The following is a 15,571-nucleotide window of genomic DNA, read 5'->3' as shown; positions in this document are numbered from 1 at the left end:
AATTAGCACTTATTTGTGCTTAGAGAAATCTAAAATCTTCATGAAAAACTGTCCTGTTTTCTTTCATTGCATTTTACCTACTTGTTTTGGGTGTGAGCATGTGGGCATGTCTGTGGATAAACAAATGCCATGGTACAGATATGGAGGTCAGAGGACAACTTACAGGAGTTAGCTTCTGCTCTAGCACCCAAGTGAGTCCTGGGAATCCAGCTCAGGCTTAGCAGCGGACACCTTTATCCTCTGATTCCTTTTGTTGTCTCTTTTCCTCATGACTTCGATCTTCACATGGGGAGTCACTTAGAGAATTAGAAGTTTTATAATTCTGCTCTTGCCTAATCAGGCTAGAATCTAGTATTACCCTGACCATTACCATTCATCAGGCAAATGGCAAAAGATATGGGAACATACGGTGGGAGGAATATTTAGCCATGCCTGAAAGGTTTGCAATTGACTTCTCTGCTTGCACTCATGTTCAGAGTGCCTTTGTGGCCACAGCTACCTGCACGAGGCAAGAAAGCAGGGCTCAGCTGTGTGCCTTGGAGGAAAAGGAAACTAATTTGATGACAACTGGCTGTCCATCTACTAAGTCCCATAAGAAGGGAAAGGCAATGGTTTTAGATCCTGGGTCCTACTTGACTTGTTTTATTTTTCATTTGGAACTTGATTCAGACCGCTGATCTCTATCATTTCATCTCTACCCAGCTTTCTTAGGAAGTCTATCATATGTGGATCTGGGATCTACATGTTTCATGGATGAAAGTTGTATCAAAAGTTCACTGGGAAATGGTCAGCATTTTGCTCTTCCCTCTGATGGCTGAGATGAGCTTGAAAGCTCTTTCCCATAGTGGTGTAGAGGCAGCTGACTTTTAAAGCAGGGCACAGTTTTGGTCTCTAGGCCCTACATGGGGTGTGGCTGGTCTGAACTAGAGGTTGATTGGTGGATATTGTGTGGAAGACCATTTGCCAGAGTATGCATATGCCACTACTGACATCTCAATGTAGAATTTAAATGTGGGACAGATGAGACGATCAGAGATACCCCAGGAAAGTTTTAATTTGATAATACTTCTTTTAAGTGGTATGAAAACGATTGCTACATTTCATTAAAAAAGGAATCACAAATTTGCTTGCTCTTCACAATTTTTCAAGGATGTTTTGCTGATTAAAGGAACAAAAAGCTTAATAGGGGCAATAAAAAAGGAATGTTTAATATAGCTTTTTTTTTTGGAATAACACAAGGAATGTCATGAGGTCATGCAAATGAGAATGACACTGCATTTTTTCATGTGCTCTGGATAGAAATGATAAAGCTGCTTAGTTGGCATTCCCAGAATTCAAAGTTTCTTGAAGCATGCAGAGGCTTATCTCAGACTTCTCCTTCTGAAATGACTTTAAACCCTTGAGAATCTGAAGCTGTATGTAGTTAGAAATTAGTCAGAGGAAGAGACTCATAATGAGTTGAAAGAGTATATCTATGAAGTCAAAAAGGAGAAATTGAGAGAAAAGTTACATATTTCAATTGAGTGGAAATTGAAGTTATCTTTGGATACATAGTCTTAAATAGTTATGTTCATGTGACTGAGAGTTAAAATTGTAATTGAGTCATTTGACTGAAAATGAAAAAAAAAGTATGGCTTCTAAGGGACAAAAATAGAAAATATGAAATGAAATAAACTGGTCCTGCTACACTTTCTCAAATCTCCTAAAAACTTAGGATGATTGACATAGCAACTGAAAGGCACTAGAACCTGAGTGTGTCGTTCTTCTGAACCCACGTCCCCCTCATTGACTCACCAGTTTCATCCTTAAGATACTAGCCATTTTGTGTTACTATAGAAACATTCATAGAAACAAAGAGCTGCCAACTAGGCATCAGTCACACAGTACCATTCTATGATAGGCAGTGCTCTTACACACACACACACACACACACACACACACCGCATACAATTGTGAATACAAATGTACTTCTATATCTATATCATCTACATCATACATATCATAAACATCACATACGTCATACACATCACATACATCATATGCATATACAAACATATACATAGACATCACATACATAGACATATACAAACATATCTCTATCAATATCTACCTATATTTATACCTGTATCCCACGTGTTATTATCACCATTGCTAACTCAACCTAACCAGAGATAAGCTTATCATCACTATCATTTCAGTTTTGTACCTGACACAGTAGAATCATAGATAATTGAAATACTTTCAGAGACCACACAGCCTGTCCATAGCAGCACTATAGATAAAGAATCAAGTTTAACAGTATGGAAACAAAGGAGAAAAGGTTAGAAACCAACACCAAGGTTTTTTAAAGCAACTAAAAAGCTAGGGGTAGTGCATCATACCTATAATCTTAGTCAGGGAGCTGAGGCAGGGGTACCACCATGAGATGGAGCTTACCCTGGACTACACAGTGAGTTCTAGTTCAGGAGTGGATGTAGAATGAGACCCTGCCAATCAATCAATCAGCCAGTCAATAATCAAAAAAAAACCAAATTTATTCAACTTACACAATAGTGCCACAAAGTGCCTTTTTGAAAATTTATTATTTTAATTAGTGTACAAAGTTCCTTGTTTTCTTAGGACACTTTGGTGAATAGTGAATATTTAGTTTTCATTGATTTAGTTGATTCCCTTCCACTGTCACCTACACTTCTTCTCTGACTCTGCCTAGGCCATTGTAGTTGCAGCCCTTCAACTCAATCACTGTGTTCCACTTTCATGTCTCATGGATTGTTATTCTCCACACAGCATTTTCTTGGTCATTTCTTGTAATTATTTCCCGTGCTACTAGAGTTCTTTCAAGAAAGCTTTTACCTATTCTTGTAATTTGAACACTTTCTCAACCTTTTACTCTAGCAGATTAAACAAGGGTTTACATTTATGTACTTAGTGTGTGTCTGTGGTATTTGTGTATGTGTATCTGTGTGTATGTGTGTATGCATGTGTGTGTATGTGTGTGTGTGTGTGTGTGTGTGTGTGTGTAAGTGCATGTCTATCATGTCATGTGTGTGTCTGTGGTATTTGTGTATGTGTATGTGTGTATGCATGTGTGTGTGTGTGTGTGTGTGTAAGTGCATGTCTATCATGTCATGTGTGTGTCTGTAGTGTCTGTGTATCTGTGTATCTGTGTATGTGTTTGTATGTGGGCATGCACGTCTAACAACTTTTATAAAAAGCTACTGACCTGTTGTAGTAAAGAATATTGATTTTTTTAAAATAATATTAAAATTAACGTTTACTTTCTTGTGAGAGTATCTGTATATAAAATGGTTTAAAAGAGTTGATTTTGAGTAGTTATTGAAAATTTCCCGCACAGTAGTTTTCTGAAGTCATGCGGATAAGGTCATTTAACTTTTTGTTGATTAGTGTTGTATTGGCAATTCTTTTCAGGTACATGACAGATGGTGGGCTCAACCTATATACCAGAAGTCTTAACCGAGTCCCGGACACAGCAACTTCCAGAGATGTCATACAGAGAGGCGTTCACGATGTGACAGTGGACGCAGACAGGTAATCCCATCAGCACAGAAGATGCTGATGTGCACAAAGCTATTTCATAAGTAAGGTCACAACAGAGCTCCAGTGTCAGCTACAACTTCTACTTTGCAATATTTTGAAAAAAAACAAAAAGGCAGTTGCATTTGCTAGACCATATTATCTCTGTAATTCTGAAAAAAAATATCAGTGATAGAAAACACTTAAAGAGAAATTGTCTCTATAAGAGAAACTGTAACAGCATATACTCACTTTTCTAATATAAAAGAAACAAACATTGTTAATGTCTTTCTGTCAATTTAGATGCATTTGAATTTACCTGGAGGCAAATTATACAAGTATAAAAATGTATTTCAAACCATCAATTACAATAAGTACAATAAGCTTGATGTTTCTCATGAGAGTACTTTGAAGACATGCAGCTCTTGCTTTAGGCTAACATCTTATTCTCCATTATCTCTAGCTCTTTAAGTGTGTGTGTGTGTGTGTGTGTGTGTGTGTGTACATGCACACATATCAGACATAGTCATTTTTTCCTGGAACTGTTCTGTTGACTTTTATCACAATGATCATTATTTGAGATCAGCATCTAAGTCAACTAATATAAAATATATTTCTGACCCTGATTTATTTAGCCTTTCACTCCAAATTTTTAATTTTATTGAACAAGAAGTCATTGCTCATTTTTATAGCTAGCTAAGTGTCAGTACATAGAATACTTCTTTAATTGAGTATTTATGACTAATATCTTAAAACTAATCTATCTACATTCTGAAATAAGTATGTGCACAATTTACAGCTATACCAAAAGGGTAGGTAGATGAAATCTGATACTAGTTTTCAGTATAATTTCTGATCCATGTTCCATCAATACCTTAAATCATGTTAAAAGAAAAAGCCATCTAAGCTCATTAATCTACATGGGCCCATTTACCCAGTCTGTAGATTCTCTCTGTGTGTATGTGTGTACACATTCTTATGTGTACATGGAAGGTATGTAATTATGTGGGAATTTTTTTCTCCCTCTCTCCATTTTGAATTTCTTTTTAAATATATTTGCTCACTGACTTTTACCCTAACTTTATTCCCGAGTCCTGGACTTTCCCCATCCTTTGAACAATCTAAACTAATTTCTGACTCTGACATTTGTCTTGTTGCTTTTGTGCCTGGGATGCTCATGGCTGTATCCTTTGCCTTTTTGCCAGCAGTCTCTGCTCAAGGTCATGTTCTTGGAGAAGTATTATCATAGTAAATCATGGGATACTTCTTCCTGAACACTTTCTATCTTCCTTACAATAGGTAATGATCAGTGCAGACAATGTCACAATCATTATGTTCTGAGGCTTCAACGGAAGCTGATTTGGTAAATGAACATGGGTAATCTATCCATTGAGTGTATGTAAGTCATTTGGCTAGAAGAAGGGTGTTCTTTGTATGGTAAGCAAATGATATGAGGCAAGATTCCAGGCACTTCATATTACAGAGAGGGAATGGATTATGGGGGAGGACACAGAGATTACAGGGAAAGACATTCAAAGTATGGGCTACACAATAAGCCTAATTACCTGTGTTAGTGCTGCTTGGTAGTGGAAAATGCTAAAGGTATGTGCTGGAATAACCCAGGAATCAACACAATAATGACTTTGGGTTGGGAAGAATTAAAAAAGAAACCAAAACATTTCTTTACTTTTAAAGCTCATACTGCATTCTACCTGATGGATTTCATAACAACTGATAGATTCAAACAATTACCTAATAAATTTGGTCCTACAAAACACTGAGTTCCCCCCCCCCCAAATGGTGTAAAAACCTGGACCAGAATACCATTTGAGAAAAGTGGATTCAAATGGAAAATACTGGAAATATTGTCATACTATCTGTCTTAGTTAGGATTTTACTGCTGTGAACAGACACCATGACCAAGGCAACTCTTAAAAGGACAGCGTTTAATTGGGGCTGGCTTACAGGTTCAGAGGTTCAGTCCAGCATCATCAAGGTAGGAGCATGGCAGCATACAGGCAGGCATGGTGCAGGAGGACCTGAGAATTCTACATCTTCATCTGAAGGCTGCTAGTTGAAGACTCACTTCCAGGCAGCTAGAATGAGAGACTTAGCCCCCATGCCCACAGTGACACACCTACTCCAACAGGGCCACACCTTCTAATAGTGCCACTCCCTGGGCCAAACATATACAAACCATCACACTATTTGAAGAGTTTTCACATACTATAGAGAGTTATAGAAAAACTAAAAATCCTTATGTTTAAGTTATACTCTTTTTTCCTACTCAGTGGTACTTATATTTCTTAGGTTTTATAAAAAGTTCTATATAAGTAAAACATACTGAAATAACAGCAGATCCATCTGACTGGAATTAGCAAAATATTGCATTCAATTTATTTTTTAATATTTATCTATTTACTTAGTTACTTATTTTATGTGTATGGGTATTTTGTCTGCATATCTCTGTACCAGAGTGGAGCAGCCAATCCCTTGCAACTGCAATTACAGAAGACTGTGAGCCGCATATGGCTGCTGGCAACTGAACTCAGGTTCTCTGGAATTAAAAACAGTGCTCTTAACCATTAAGCCATCTTTCTAGCCCCCAAGTCATGTATGGTAAATCCTGTAGTTTCCTTTTTGACTAACTTATAGTTAAAATATGAGTAGTCAGTAAAGAGTAGCTACATACCTCTTGATACTAGACTGAAAATGAATGCCCCTCTTGAAAAACACGAGCTTCATCAACTAGCAGTGATATGTTTAAAGGATCATATTGCTTCAAGCCATGATAGTTCCTCTACTTTCTGTGTATACCTGTCCTAGCTCTGGGTCCTCTGTCACTAGGATTAAAGAACATGAATAGTCAATGAAGACCGACAGAGAAGTTCAAGTGCTCTCTCTGCTAATAAATTAGACAGCAAGTACGTAAAGAAAGACTTACAAGTAACCAGTATACCTTAAACAGGTATTCCGACACATATCCTAGGAGAGATCAGAAGATATTGGGAGAAGGAGAACAAGGAAGCATGGAAAAGTTTGGTGGAAGAGGGGATGGAGGATACCAGGAAAGCGTGGTCCTCTAAGTCAGTTGAGCAAGGTGTGTATGAGCTCAGAGGGACTGAAGCAAGGACCTGCAAGGGCATGCACCAGGTCCTCATGTATGCGTGTGTGTGTGTGTGTGTGTGTGTGTGTGTGTGTGTGTGGCAGTGAGTCTCAACCTATTGATTTTGACTCCTTTGGAAGTCAATGACCCTTTCAAGAGATTTACTAAGACCGTGAGAAAACACAGATATTTTGCACTATGAATTATGAATCCTAGCAGTAGCAAAATTGCAGTTATAAAGTAGCAACAAAAATAATTTTATGATTGTGGGTCACCACTACATGAAGAGCCATATTATAGAGTCACAGCATTAGGAAGGTTGGAAACCGCGGTAGTATAGTATACCTTTCAGTTTAGTATTTTTATGGGACCGTTCAGTGTGTGGATTTGGATTCTTGTGCCTGCTCTTCGACTCTTCTATCTGCTGTTAGTTTTTGCTTCTTCTTATATTTTATTTTGCAATGTTCAGATGTTGCTGTTATCTCTTAGAAGCCTGTTCTTTTCTAATGAGATACAGAAAGGAAGCAGATGTAGAGGAGAGGGAGAGGGGGAGAGGGAGGGGAACTATACTCAGGATATACTTTATGAGAAAGAGTTATAGGAGAAAAAAGAAAAAGAAGCCATTAAGCAAATAGGAGTGTCAAGAAATAAAAGACAAGGTATCAGGCCTGGCTGTTTGTATATTAAATGGTAAGACTTTCTCACATCTTATTTCATTTTAAATGACTAAGTAAAAGCACATTCTAATGTTGTATTTTACGACACATTGTCTTGAACCAATCAAAGTAAGTGATACAGCTGGTAATGATGCTATTGTGTGGAATGTGATGTTACCAGTTCGGAGAAGCTACCCACTAAGTGTGAGTAACTTAGGAAAAACTGTTATCTCAGTCTCTGAGTTACTGTTTAATGCAAACACACAAATCTAAGGTCACTGTGGATACTGGGACAATTCTCTGAAGAGCTGGCCTTGAGCTTGCCTAAGACTTATTTTTAGCAGTAATAAAAATGTGTTAAATTACTATATGCATCAACACTGTGCACACTAAAATATCTGTGTAGAAAAGAAAACAACAGCCAGGTGTGGTGGCACATGCCTTAATCCCAGCACTCCGGAGGCAAAGGCAGGCGGATTTCTGAGTTCAAGGCCAGCCTGGTCTACAAAGTGAGTTCCAGGACAGCAGGGTATACAGAGAAACCCTGTCTCAAAAAACAAAAAACAAAAACAAACAAAAAAAAAAAAGGAAAACAAACCCTACAATTGAAAATTGGTGCTATTTGTGATGGATTGAATATGCTTGGCCCAGGTAGTGGCACCTTTAAGAGATGTGGCCTTATTGGAATGGGTGTGTCACTGTGGTCATAGGCTAAGAGCCTACTCCTATCTGCCTGGAAGTGAGTCTTCCACTAGCAGCCTTCAGGTGAAGAAGTAGAACTCTCAGATCCTCCTGCACCATGCTTGCCTGGATGCTGCCATGCTCTCAACTTGATGATAACAGACCGAACCTCTGAACCTGTAAGCCAGCCCCAATGAAATGTTCCCCTTTATAAGACTTGCCTTAGTCATGGAATCTGTTCACAGCAGGAAAACCCTAAGACACCATTTCAAAGCTATTAAGTCTATGGTATTTTGTCACAGAAGTCTGGACAGACAAGCAAGGTATAGCTGTGTGGGAAGAGAGGTAGTTCCAAAGAACTACTTCTGAAATAGTAAAGGTGCTGTTAACGTTAGTATAGATGGGTAGGAAAATACCTGGAATTTCTAGTCCTGTTCCTCTGTAAAAACTCAATTTTACTGACATTGAGGTTAGAGTACTGAGAAATTAATCCTTATAATCTTTTGGGCATATTTAACTATTTTTTTATGTGCAAATCCTTTGCAAGAGTCAGAATATGACTTATTAACATTTCTATTTCCTGTTTTAAGGGTACAAACTACAAAATCATACATGTGGCTGTTTGTACTTTATTCTTCTTGGTGGTGCCAAGGTTTCTTTATCTAATCTCTGGCCAGGCAGTTAATGCTTGAAATAACTGGAGTAAACTCAAGTGTGGACATGCTTTCTGATGCCTTACTCAGTGGCTTGTGTAGAAGAGCAGAAAAAGCATATAATTAAATTTACCCAGGACTGACTACTGGCTGACTGAATCTGGTATGAGAATCTCTTGTCTTGAGTTTGGTTGTCTCGTTGGTTGGTTGGTTTTAGAGATAGGGTCTTGGAACATAATCTAGGTTAACTTTGTACTCTCTCATCTGTCTTGAGTTATTGAGATTACAGACATACGCCACCATTTATGACTCAGGTATGTTTATATAAAGCGTTATACTTATATCTAATATTTATGTAAGATATTATATTTATATCCATAAGCTAAGTGATTAAGATAGGGTATAAGCTGAACTAAGATTGAGGTGCAGCATACATTGACGGTAATCTGTAAGATGAAGGGTTCTAAAATCCAGCGGGTACTGAGAAGCTCATGGGTCTGATGAAAGGATGGAGATGAGACAGGCTGTTCAGCAGCTCCTTCATACAGTGAAGCGAGACCGCCCTAAGCATAGAGTCACCCTGAGTCTCTAAGTCTACCATTTATAGTAATGTGTAGAGCATTGCCGTTACAAAGAGAATCATAGGATGTTATAGTATAGTGGTGTATGAAACCACACATTTTGTAGAGGAAGCCATTGCTATTTCCAGACTTGCTCTAAACATAAAGAATAAAGTCAACATATTTTTCCTAGGGTGGCAAGCAAATATTTTATAGGTCAGACTCATTATGCTTGCCTTCAGTCTATGTACACTGTAAGGACTCATTCTGCTCTGTGTTGGTTTGCTCTAGCTTAATGTTAGATTTGGTATATTCTCACGCCTTAAGTAGTTCCTTCATTCGCTTATTAGCTTTTCATAGTAATTAAAAGTAAGCAAATATTAATAGGCTGAGAGGAAAATAGATAAAGTAAATGTCATTACTTCATTTTGTAATCGGATGGCCAACCTTTTTGCTCATAGATCTTAGCTATAAATAGAGGTAGTTAAATGACAGATATGAGGGACATATAAAAATGATTTTTGATGTCCATTATCCTCTCATTGGTACTTTGCTCACATCTCAGGCTTCTGTGCTGATGTTGAACTTTCCATGTCCCAAATGATTGAGAGCAGGCTGGTCCTATAATGAATACACATTATAAACTTCACGTAAGGAAGAACTCCTTCTAGAATTGGTTAATACCATATATGTAGTGAAATAATGTCATCAAAGGTCTTAACATAGGGCATAGGGATTGGGATTGTGAAAAATCTTAAACATTATTCCTTCAAAGGATAAATCTTTCATAATAAGAATGCAACTATACAAGTGTTATAACATGATGCATGGCCTCTTTGAAAAACCTGTTTGGCAGGCAAAATATACACATACATACATACATACATACATACGTACATACATACATATGAAAAATTCATCTTGAAAGATGAGTTTGGGTCATGACGGTGCTGTGTGCATAATTATAGAATTGGGGGATTTTGGATATGGAAGAGGGGGTTTATGAAGTAAAGACCAAACTCTGTTACATAGACCAATTTAAGGTATCCTGGACTAAATCGTAAAAACCCTGTCTCAAAATAGTCTTAATATTAAGATTGACCAAAATTTAACTTTGTCTTTTTATAATTGTTTTCCCAATAAGTGTCATGTTCATAGTGCTTTAATTTATATAGGATTCTCCACCATATGTTTAAAATATGATTTATTATTGTGCCTTTGGAAAATGGCAATGAATGATGAGAATAGAAGAAAGATAACAGTTAAAATTGTTATAATACAAATGACACAGGAGACCCAGTTGTGTTATATTGTTTAAATAGATTATTTTTTCACGACAATAGACCCATTATGGCTTTTATTGTTATCCTTTAATAACACTAAATATTAGCCATAGTAAGAATACATACTACTAAGGAAGAGTTCCTAGAGCAAGTAATTTTCCTGAATAATTTTTTAATAAACCATGATGACTTATTTTGAACCCAGTTCCTGTGTTTTTACTGTTATCTAAAATTTAAATTAGTTCAAGACTCTCATTATGTCTTAATGACAACTTCTGATTTCTGTGAAAACTTTCTGCTATTCTAAATATATCTGCTTAGAATTATGAACAGACTTTTTCAGTTCAGCTCAAAATATATGAGTTATTCCAGTAAGTGGACATCTACTGCTACATCCACTCCAGTAGTGACCTGTGTGACAGGCCTAGAAACCTGGACAGTGTCCCGAGGTAAAAAGTTCACGGAAACTTAGTCTCCTGGAACCGTGATATCTTGTATAACAAATGCTCCAATAATGTCCTTGTTTTAGTCGGTGAATGGATCTGTGTGCTTTCCCTCAGTATTGTTTTATTATAGGTGTCTCCAAGCAATGACTTGCCAAATACCTAAGCAAATTTGAACTTTACTACCTGGCCTTCACCAATGCCCTAGGTAGTCCTTGAGCTGACTCTGGGCTTGGAATTCAGTAGGAATGTTGCCTATTCAGTGACATTCAGAATTGCCTCTAGTATTGTAAGAGAAAGTGAAAGAAATCAGGCATTACTATCTACTACATAGAGTTAGAAATCTCAGGGCAAGCTTAGCAAAGTATATTTAGAATCTTCATTACAGTCAAGTATGGCAGACTACAGTGCATATTAGAAGAAAGTTGGTGAGTTCTTCTGACAAATGGAGATTCCCTACAGATACTTAAAAGAGAAGCTAAGTTACTCCCATATGCAGGAAATTACAAAGACCTAGGAAGAAGGAAGGTTATGGTTTAAGAAGGAACTAGAGTAAATACTTAGAACTATAGATAGCTGGGTCACGCCCTTACACAGGAATTTACAATGGCCTAGGGGGAAGGTAGACTATACTATAGACTAGGATTGGAACTATGACAAGGGCATGAAGCCCTTGCCCCTGGCTTCCAAGATTAAACTGACCTTATGTGGGGTTGCTTTTGATCCCAGTTGTTAACATTGATTTTTATCCCAGTTGGTTCCTGTTAGCTTTTTGTATGCATTCCTCTGTTTTGTGTAAAAGTCACTTATAAGACTTGGTGCTCACTTTGAGACACATTACATCCAGATATAGCACTCCCTTGTGTCTGTATTTGTTTGTCATCTACTCCAACTCCTTGCCCACCTTTCTGAACCCCTGATTTCTTCCACGGATTGAGGGAGGCCGACTGGGGCTGGTCCGTGGCAGGATGGTGCTCATACCCTGCCAATAAAATGAAAAAACACAGGAGACACATTTTTGATTGTTCTGCAGTGCTTGTGGAGGTGGTTCTCAACCTGTGGGTCACAACCTCCTTAGGGGAAGAAAGACAATCTTTTCACAGGGGTCACCTAAGAGCATCACTCAAAAAATGCAGATACTTACATTATAACAGTAGCAAATTTACAGTTATGATGTAGCAATGAAAATAATTGTATGGTTGTGTGTATGTGGGGTGGGTTCACCAAAATGTGAGGATCTGTATTAAGGGGTTCTAGCATTAGGCAGATAAAGAACCTCTACTCTAAAGGATGTCTACCATATTGGTTCTGGGAAAGGAAATTACAGGTTGTTTGTTCTTTGTCATTACGCTGGCGATTTGTTCTGAGACATGTTTTGCCTAGATAGCCTAAACTAGCCTCAAACTTTCGGTCTTTCCCTTTTTTCCCCACTAGGGTGCAGAGATTTCAGGTTTGAACTTCCATGTCTATGCATTTAAGTCTGTCGTGATCTTGACCTTGAATCCGTGTGGAAATATTTCTAAAGTGTTCAGAAGGAAGCAAAACAGTGTGTGTGTGTGTGTGTGTGTGTGTGTGTGTGTGTGTGTGTGTGTTGAGGGTAGGGTGGGCATGCTTCTGGTATATGCAGACAAATCCTTATGCAGCATCCAACTAGCATAGAAAAGCAACTTAGACTTCTAATACTAGAAAATTTTTAATGAAAAGCAATAAAATTAGAATCATTGTGTTGGGTAATTTAATTGTAAAATTTTATTTAATAAGTTCCAAGAAGAGATGAAACTCTTTTTTTTTTTTTTCTTTCAAGTACTTGGGGTGAATTCCTTTTTTAATGGGCTAACTAATGGGGTGAGACACCAACTCAGGATCATTAAATTGAAGACTGCTGGCTGGCACCTGATAAGGTCTGTGTTGTCTTCACTGTGGCTGCACAGAGTGGGTGGCCACGATTTATTTATTAGTGTCCTATGTCCTTCACTTAAATCTCTGCTTGACTTAATTTTTATTTGAAACGGTTGAAGTTATTTGCAATAAGCTGCTGTTTTTTTATTTTTGGCATGCACAGAACTCCCATATGGTTTTTCAGATAAATTATAAGTGAAAGCATTTTCATTAAAGACGAGCGCTTATTTTCTGAGAGGCGTTGGTTGTTTTGTTCTTATAAAAATTTCCATGCAAGTATTAAAGAAAATTTCCATGTATAAAAGTTCAAAAGGAAATATAAAAATAACCCATCTTCTCCCCATCCTAAGGATGACAAAGGTTATTGCTTTAACATACTTCCCTTGGTCTTGCCCACCTTGTATCTAGTTACATAGTTTAGATATATATACATACATATGTACATACATACATATGAACATACATACATATATAGGTTAATTGTCTTTTTACTATAATAATGAAATACTTATGTAACTTTTTTAAATAAAAGAAATTAAATTATCACCTCCAAGTTTTGGAGGCTGCAGGACATCTTGCTCGCATGGCTTCAGTTCTGGTGAGGACCCTCCTGACTGTGCCACATCAGGCAAGTTGTAGAAGTGGAGACACTTTCTGAGCAGTAGTCATGCCTTCACATAGAAAGCCAGAGAGCAGGTGAGGCTCTGCTGGGCACTTTACAACAATCTCTGAGAACACTACACCAATATCTCTGGGGTAGCTCATTGAGAGCTGATCCTGGGGTACTTAAAGTTTATCTGAGTAGTAAGATTCCTGCTTCTCTCTATTTGGATCCAGGCTATATGTGCATGTGTCTAGTCAAGACTGTCACTTAACCTATACACACCTTAAAATATGTGCTTAACCATGTGGACATTTGTATCTTTTGTTTGTTTGTTTCTTTCTTTCTTTAGTTTTGTTTGGGGTTATTTTGGAAAAAGGGTCTTGTTATGTACCTCAGTCTACCCTCATATATATATATAGCTCAGGTTAGCCTTGAACTTATAGCAACCTTTATGCCCCAGTTTCTTGATTCTAGGTATTATAGACTCTGTCTCCAAGCAGAGGTTCAAGTTCTTACGTCCCTAGCATTGGTGCACAACAGCCTTGAAGGTAGGATTTGCCATAAATTAGTTTATTACAAAGGGGTTTAGAGCAGAGATTCCTAGTTCTGGTTATAGCTGGGATACTCGCTGTTTATTTGAACAAGAACTGTCTTCCATATTTCTCTGACCCCCCCCCCCAACTCAGAAATAATTTCTGTCACAATACATATATCTCTTTTTCTAAAATCCCATTCCACTATATGCTTCTTCTTTTTATTTTTGGTTTGGTTTTTTGAGACAGGGTTTCTCTGTATAGCTCTGGCTGTCCTGGAACTCACTCCGTAGACCAGGCTGGCCTCGAACTCAGAAATCTGCCTGCCTCTGCCTCCCAAGTGCTGGGATTAAAGGCATGCACCCTCATGCCTGGCCACTCTATGCTTCTTTACATAATAACTAATACTTAGAGTAAGTGGTACTCTAGCTTTTACTGAAAGTGTTTATTCCATATTGTGTGACTTAGTCCACACCACTGGGTCTCTGATACATTGTTAGTCTCCAATAAGAGTTTATTGAAGGAAGAGAGAAAGAAAAGAAAGACCTGATTTTTTTTCCTTGTTTTTCTTCTAGAAATAAGATTTTACTATGGAGCCCAGGCTGGCTTCAAACTCAGCGTGTTCTTGTCTCAGCTTTCCAAGTAGTAAAGCAGGTATGAGCAGTGGGTGTGTTCCACAGAAAAGAAGAATCTGCCCCAGTCTTTTAGTTACATCTTCATATCTTCTTCCTCTATATCCTAAGTCCATATTTTTCTCTTAGATAGACATCAGTCATATTGGATTAAGCCATACTCCCATGTACTCACTTTAGTTTGAATTTGTATATAATGACCTTATCTCCAGATGAGTTCAAATTCTGAGAGACTAATGATAAGGTCTCAGTATATGAGTTCTAGGCCCTGAGAAGCCAACCTAGAGCATTCTTGCTCTCAGGGCATTCTCTCATACTTGACTTCTGTTAGAAGATCAAGTTAAAAGTATGAGAGTTATCGATCTTTCTTTCCTCCCATCTACTATAAAGCCAGAGCTTGTCACTCATACATAAGAACAGGCAAAGAGAATTACACTGAAGCAACACAAAAGTGACCTTCTGAAACCACTGCTTCCTGCTTTCAAATCACCCAGAAGATATTCTAGAATAGTGGCCACCTTATAGATGCCCAGGCATTTTAGCAACAGAAAAGTAGTATTAAGAAAGGCCAAATAAAAAATAATATTTATTTTTGATCATAAGTCTCACATGTATTTTTGCTAGCCCTTAACCATCATTATGCTGTTTCTGTAAATAGATCAAGAAAACACTCTTCCACAGATAACAGACTTCTGTGTCCACACAACATTCAGGAATTGCTGCAAATGAGGCTGTCACTCACAGTTCCCAGCTGAGAACATGATTTGCAGTTGGAAATGTCCTTCAGCAGCTAGCTCTCTGTCTCAGCATGTACAGTTGATTCAATCGTTCAGTCTTATATTCTGCCCAAGGGTGGGCTAGCATAGGATTCTCTCAGGTCTGGTGTTTTAAACGAAAATGCAGTGTAGCACCCTTAGACAGGAGGACTTAGATTTATACTTTAGTTGTTTGAAATTACCATTTGTAGAAATAGCCCATTGTTCTCAA

The 15,571-nt window shown here is 37.7% G+C and overlaps 1 protein-coding gene across 11 annotated transcripts in view; it reads left to right on the top strand.

The window, feature by feature from the left end:
• Nucleotides 1–15,571, top strand: part of Nav3 (neuron navigator 3) — a 774,463-nt gene that overhangs the window by 635,920 nt on the left and 122,972 nt on the right. For all 11 annotated transcript variants that reach the window (NM_001368815.1, NM_001081035.2, XM_017313946.2 and 8 more), the window contains one exon: nt 3,430–3,549. In NM_001368815.1, the coding sequence (NP_001355744.1) occupies nt 3,430–3,549 (120 nt within the window). The remainder of the gene's footprint in view (nt 1–3,429; nt 3,550–15,571) is intronic.

This window comes from Mus musculus, chromosome 10, assembly GCF_000001635.26.
Source record: "Mus musculus strain C57BL/6J chromosome 10, GRCm38.p6 C57BL/6J".
Lineage (NCBI taxonomy): Eukaryota > Metazoa > Chordata > Mammalia > Rodentia > Muridae > Mus > Mus musculus.
The sequence above is the reverse complement of the archived record's forward strand: the minus strand, read 5'-3'. Positions and strand labels throughout refer to the sequence as shown.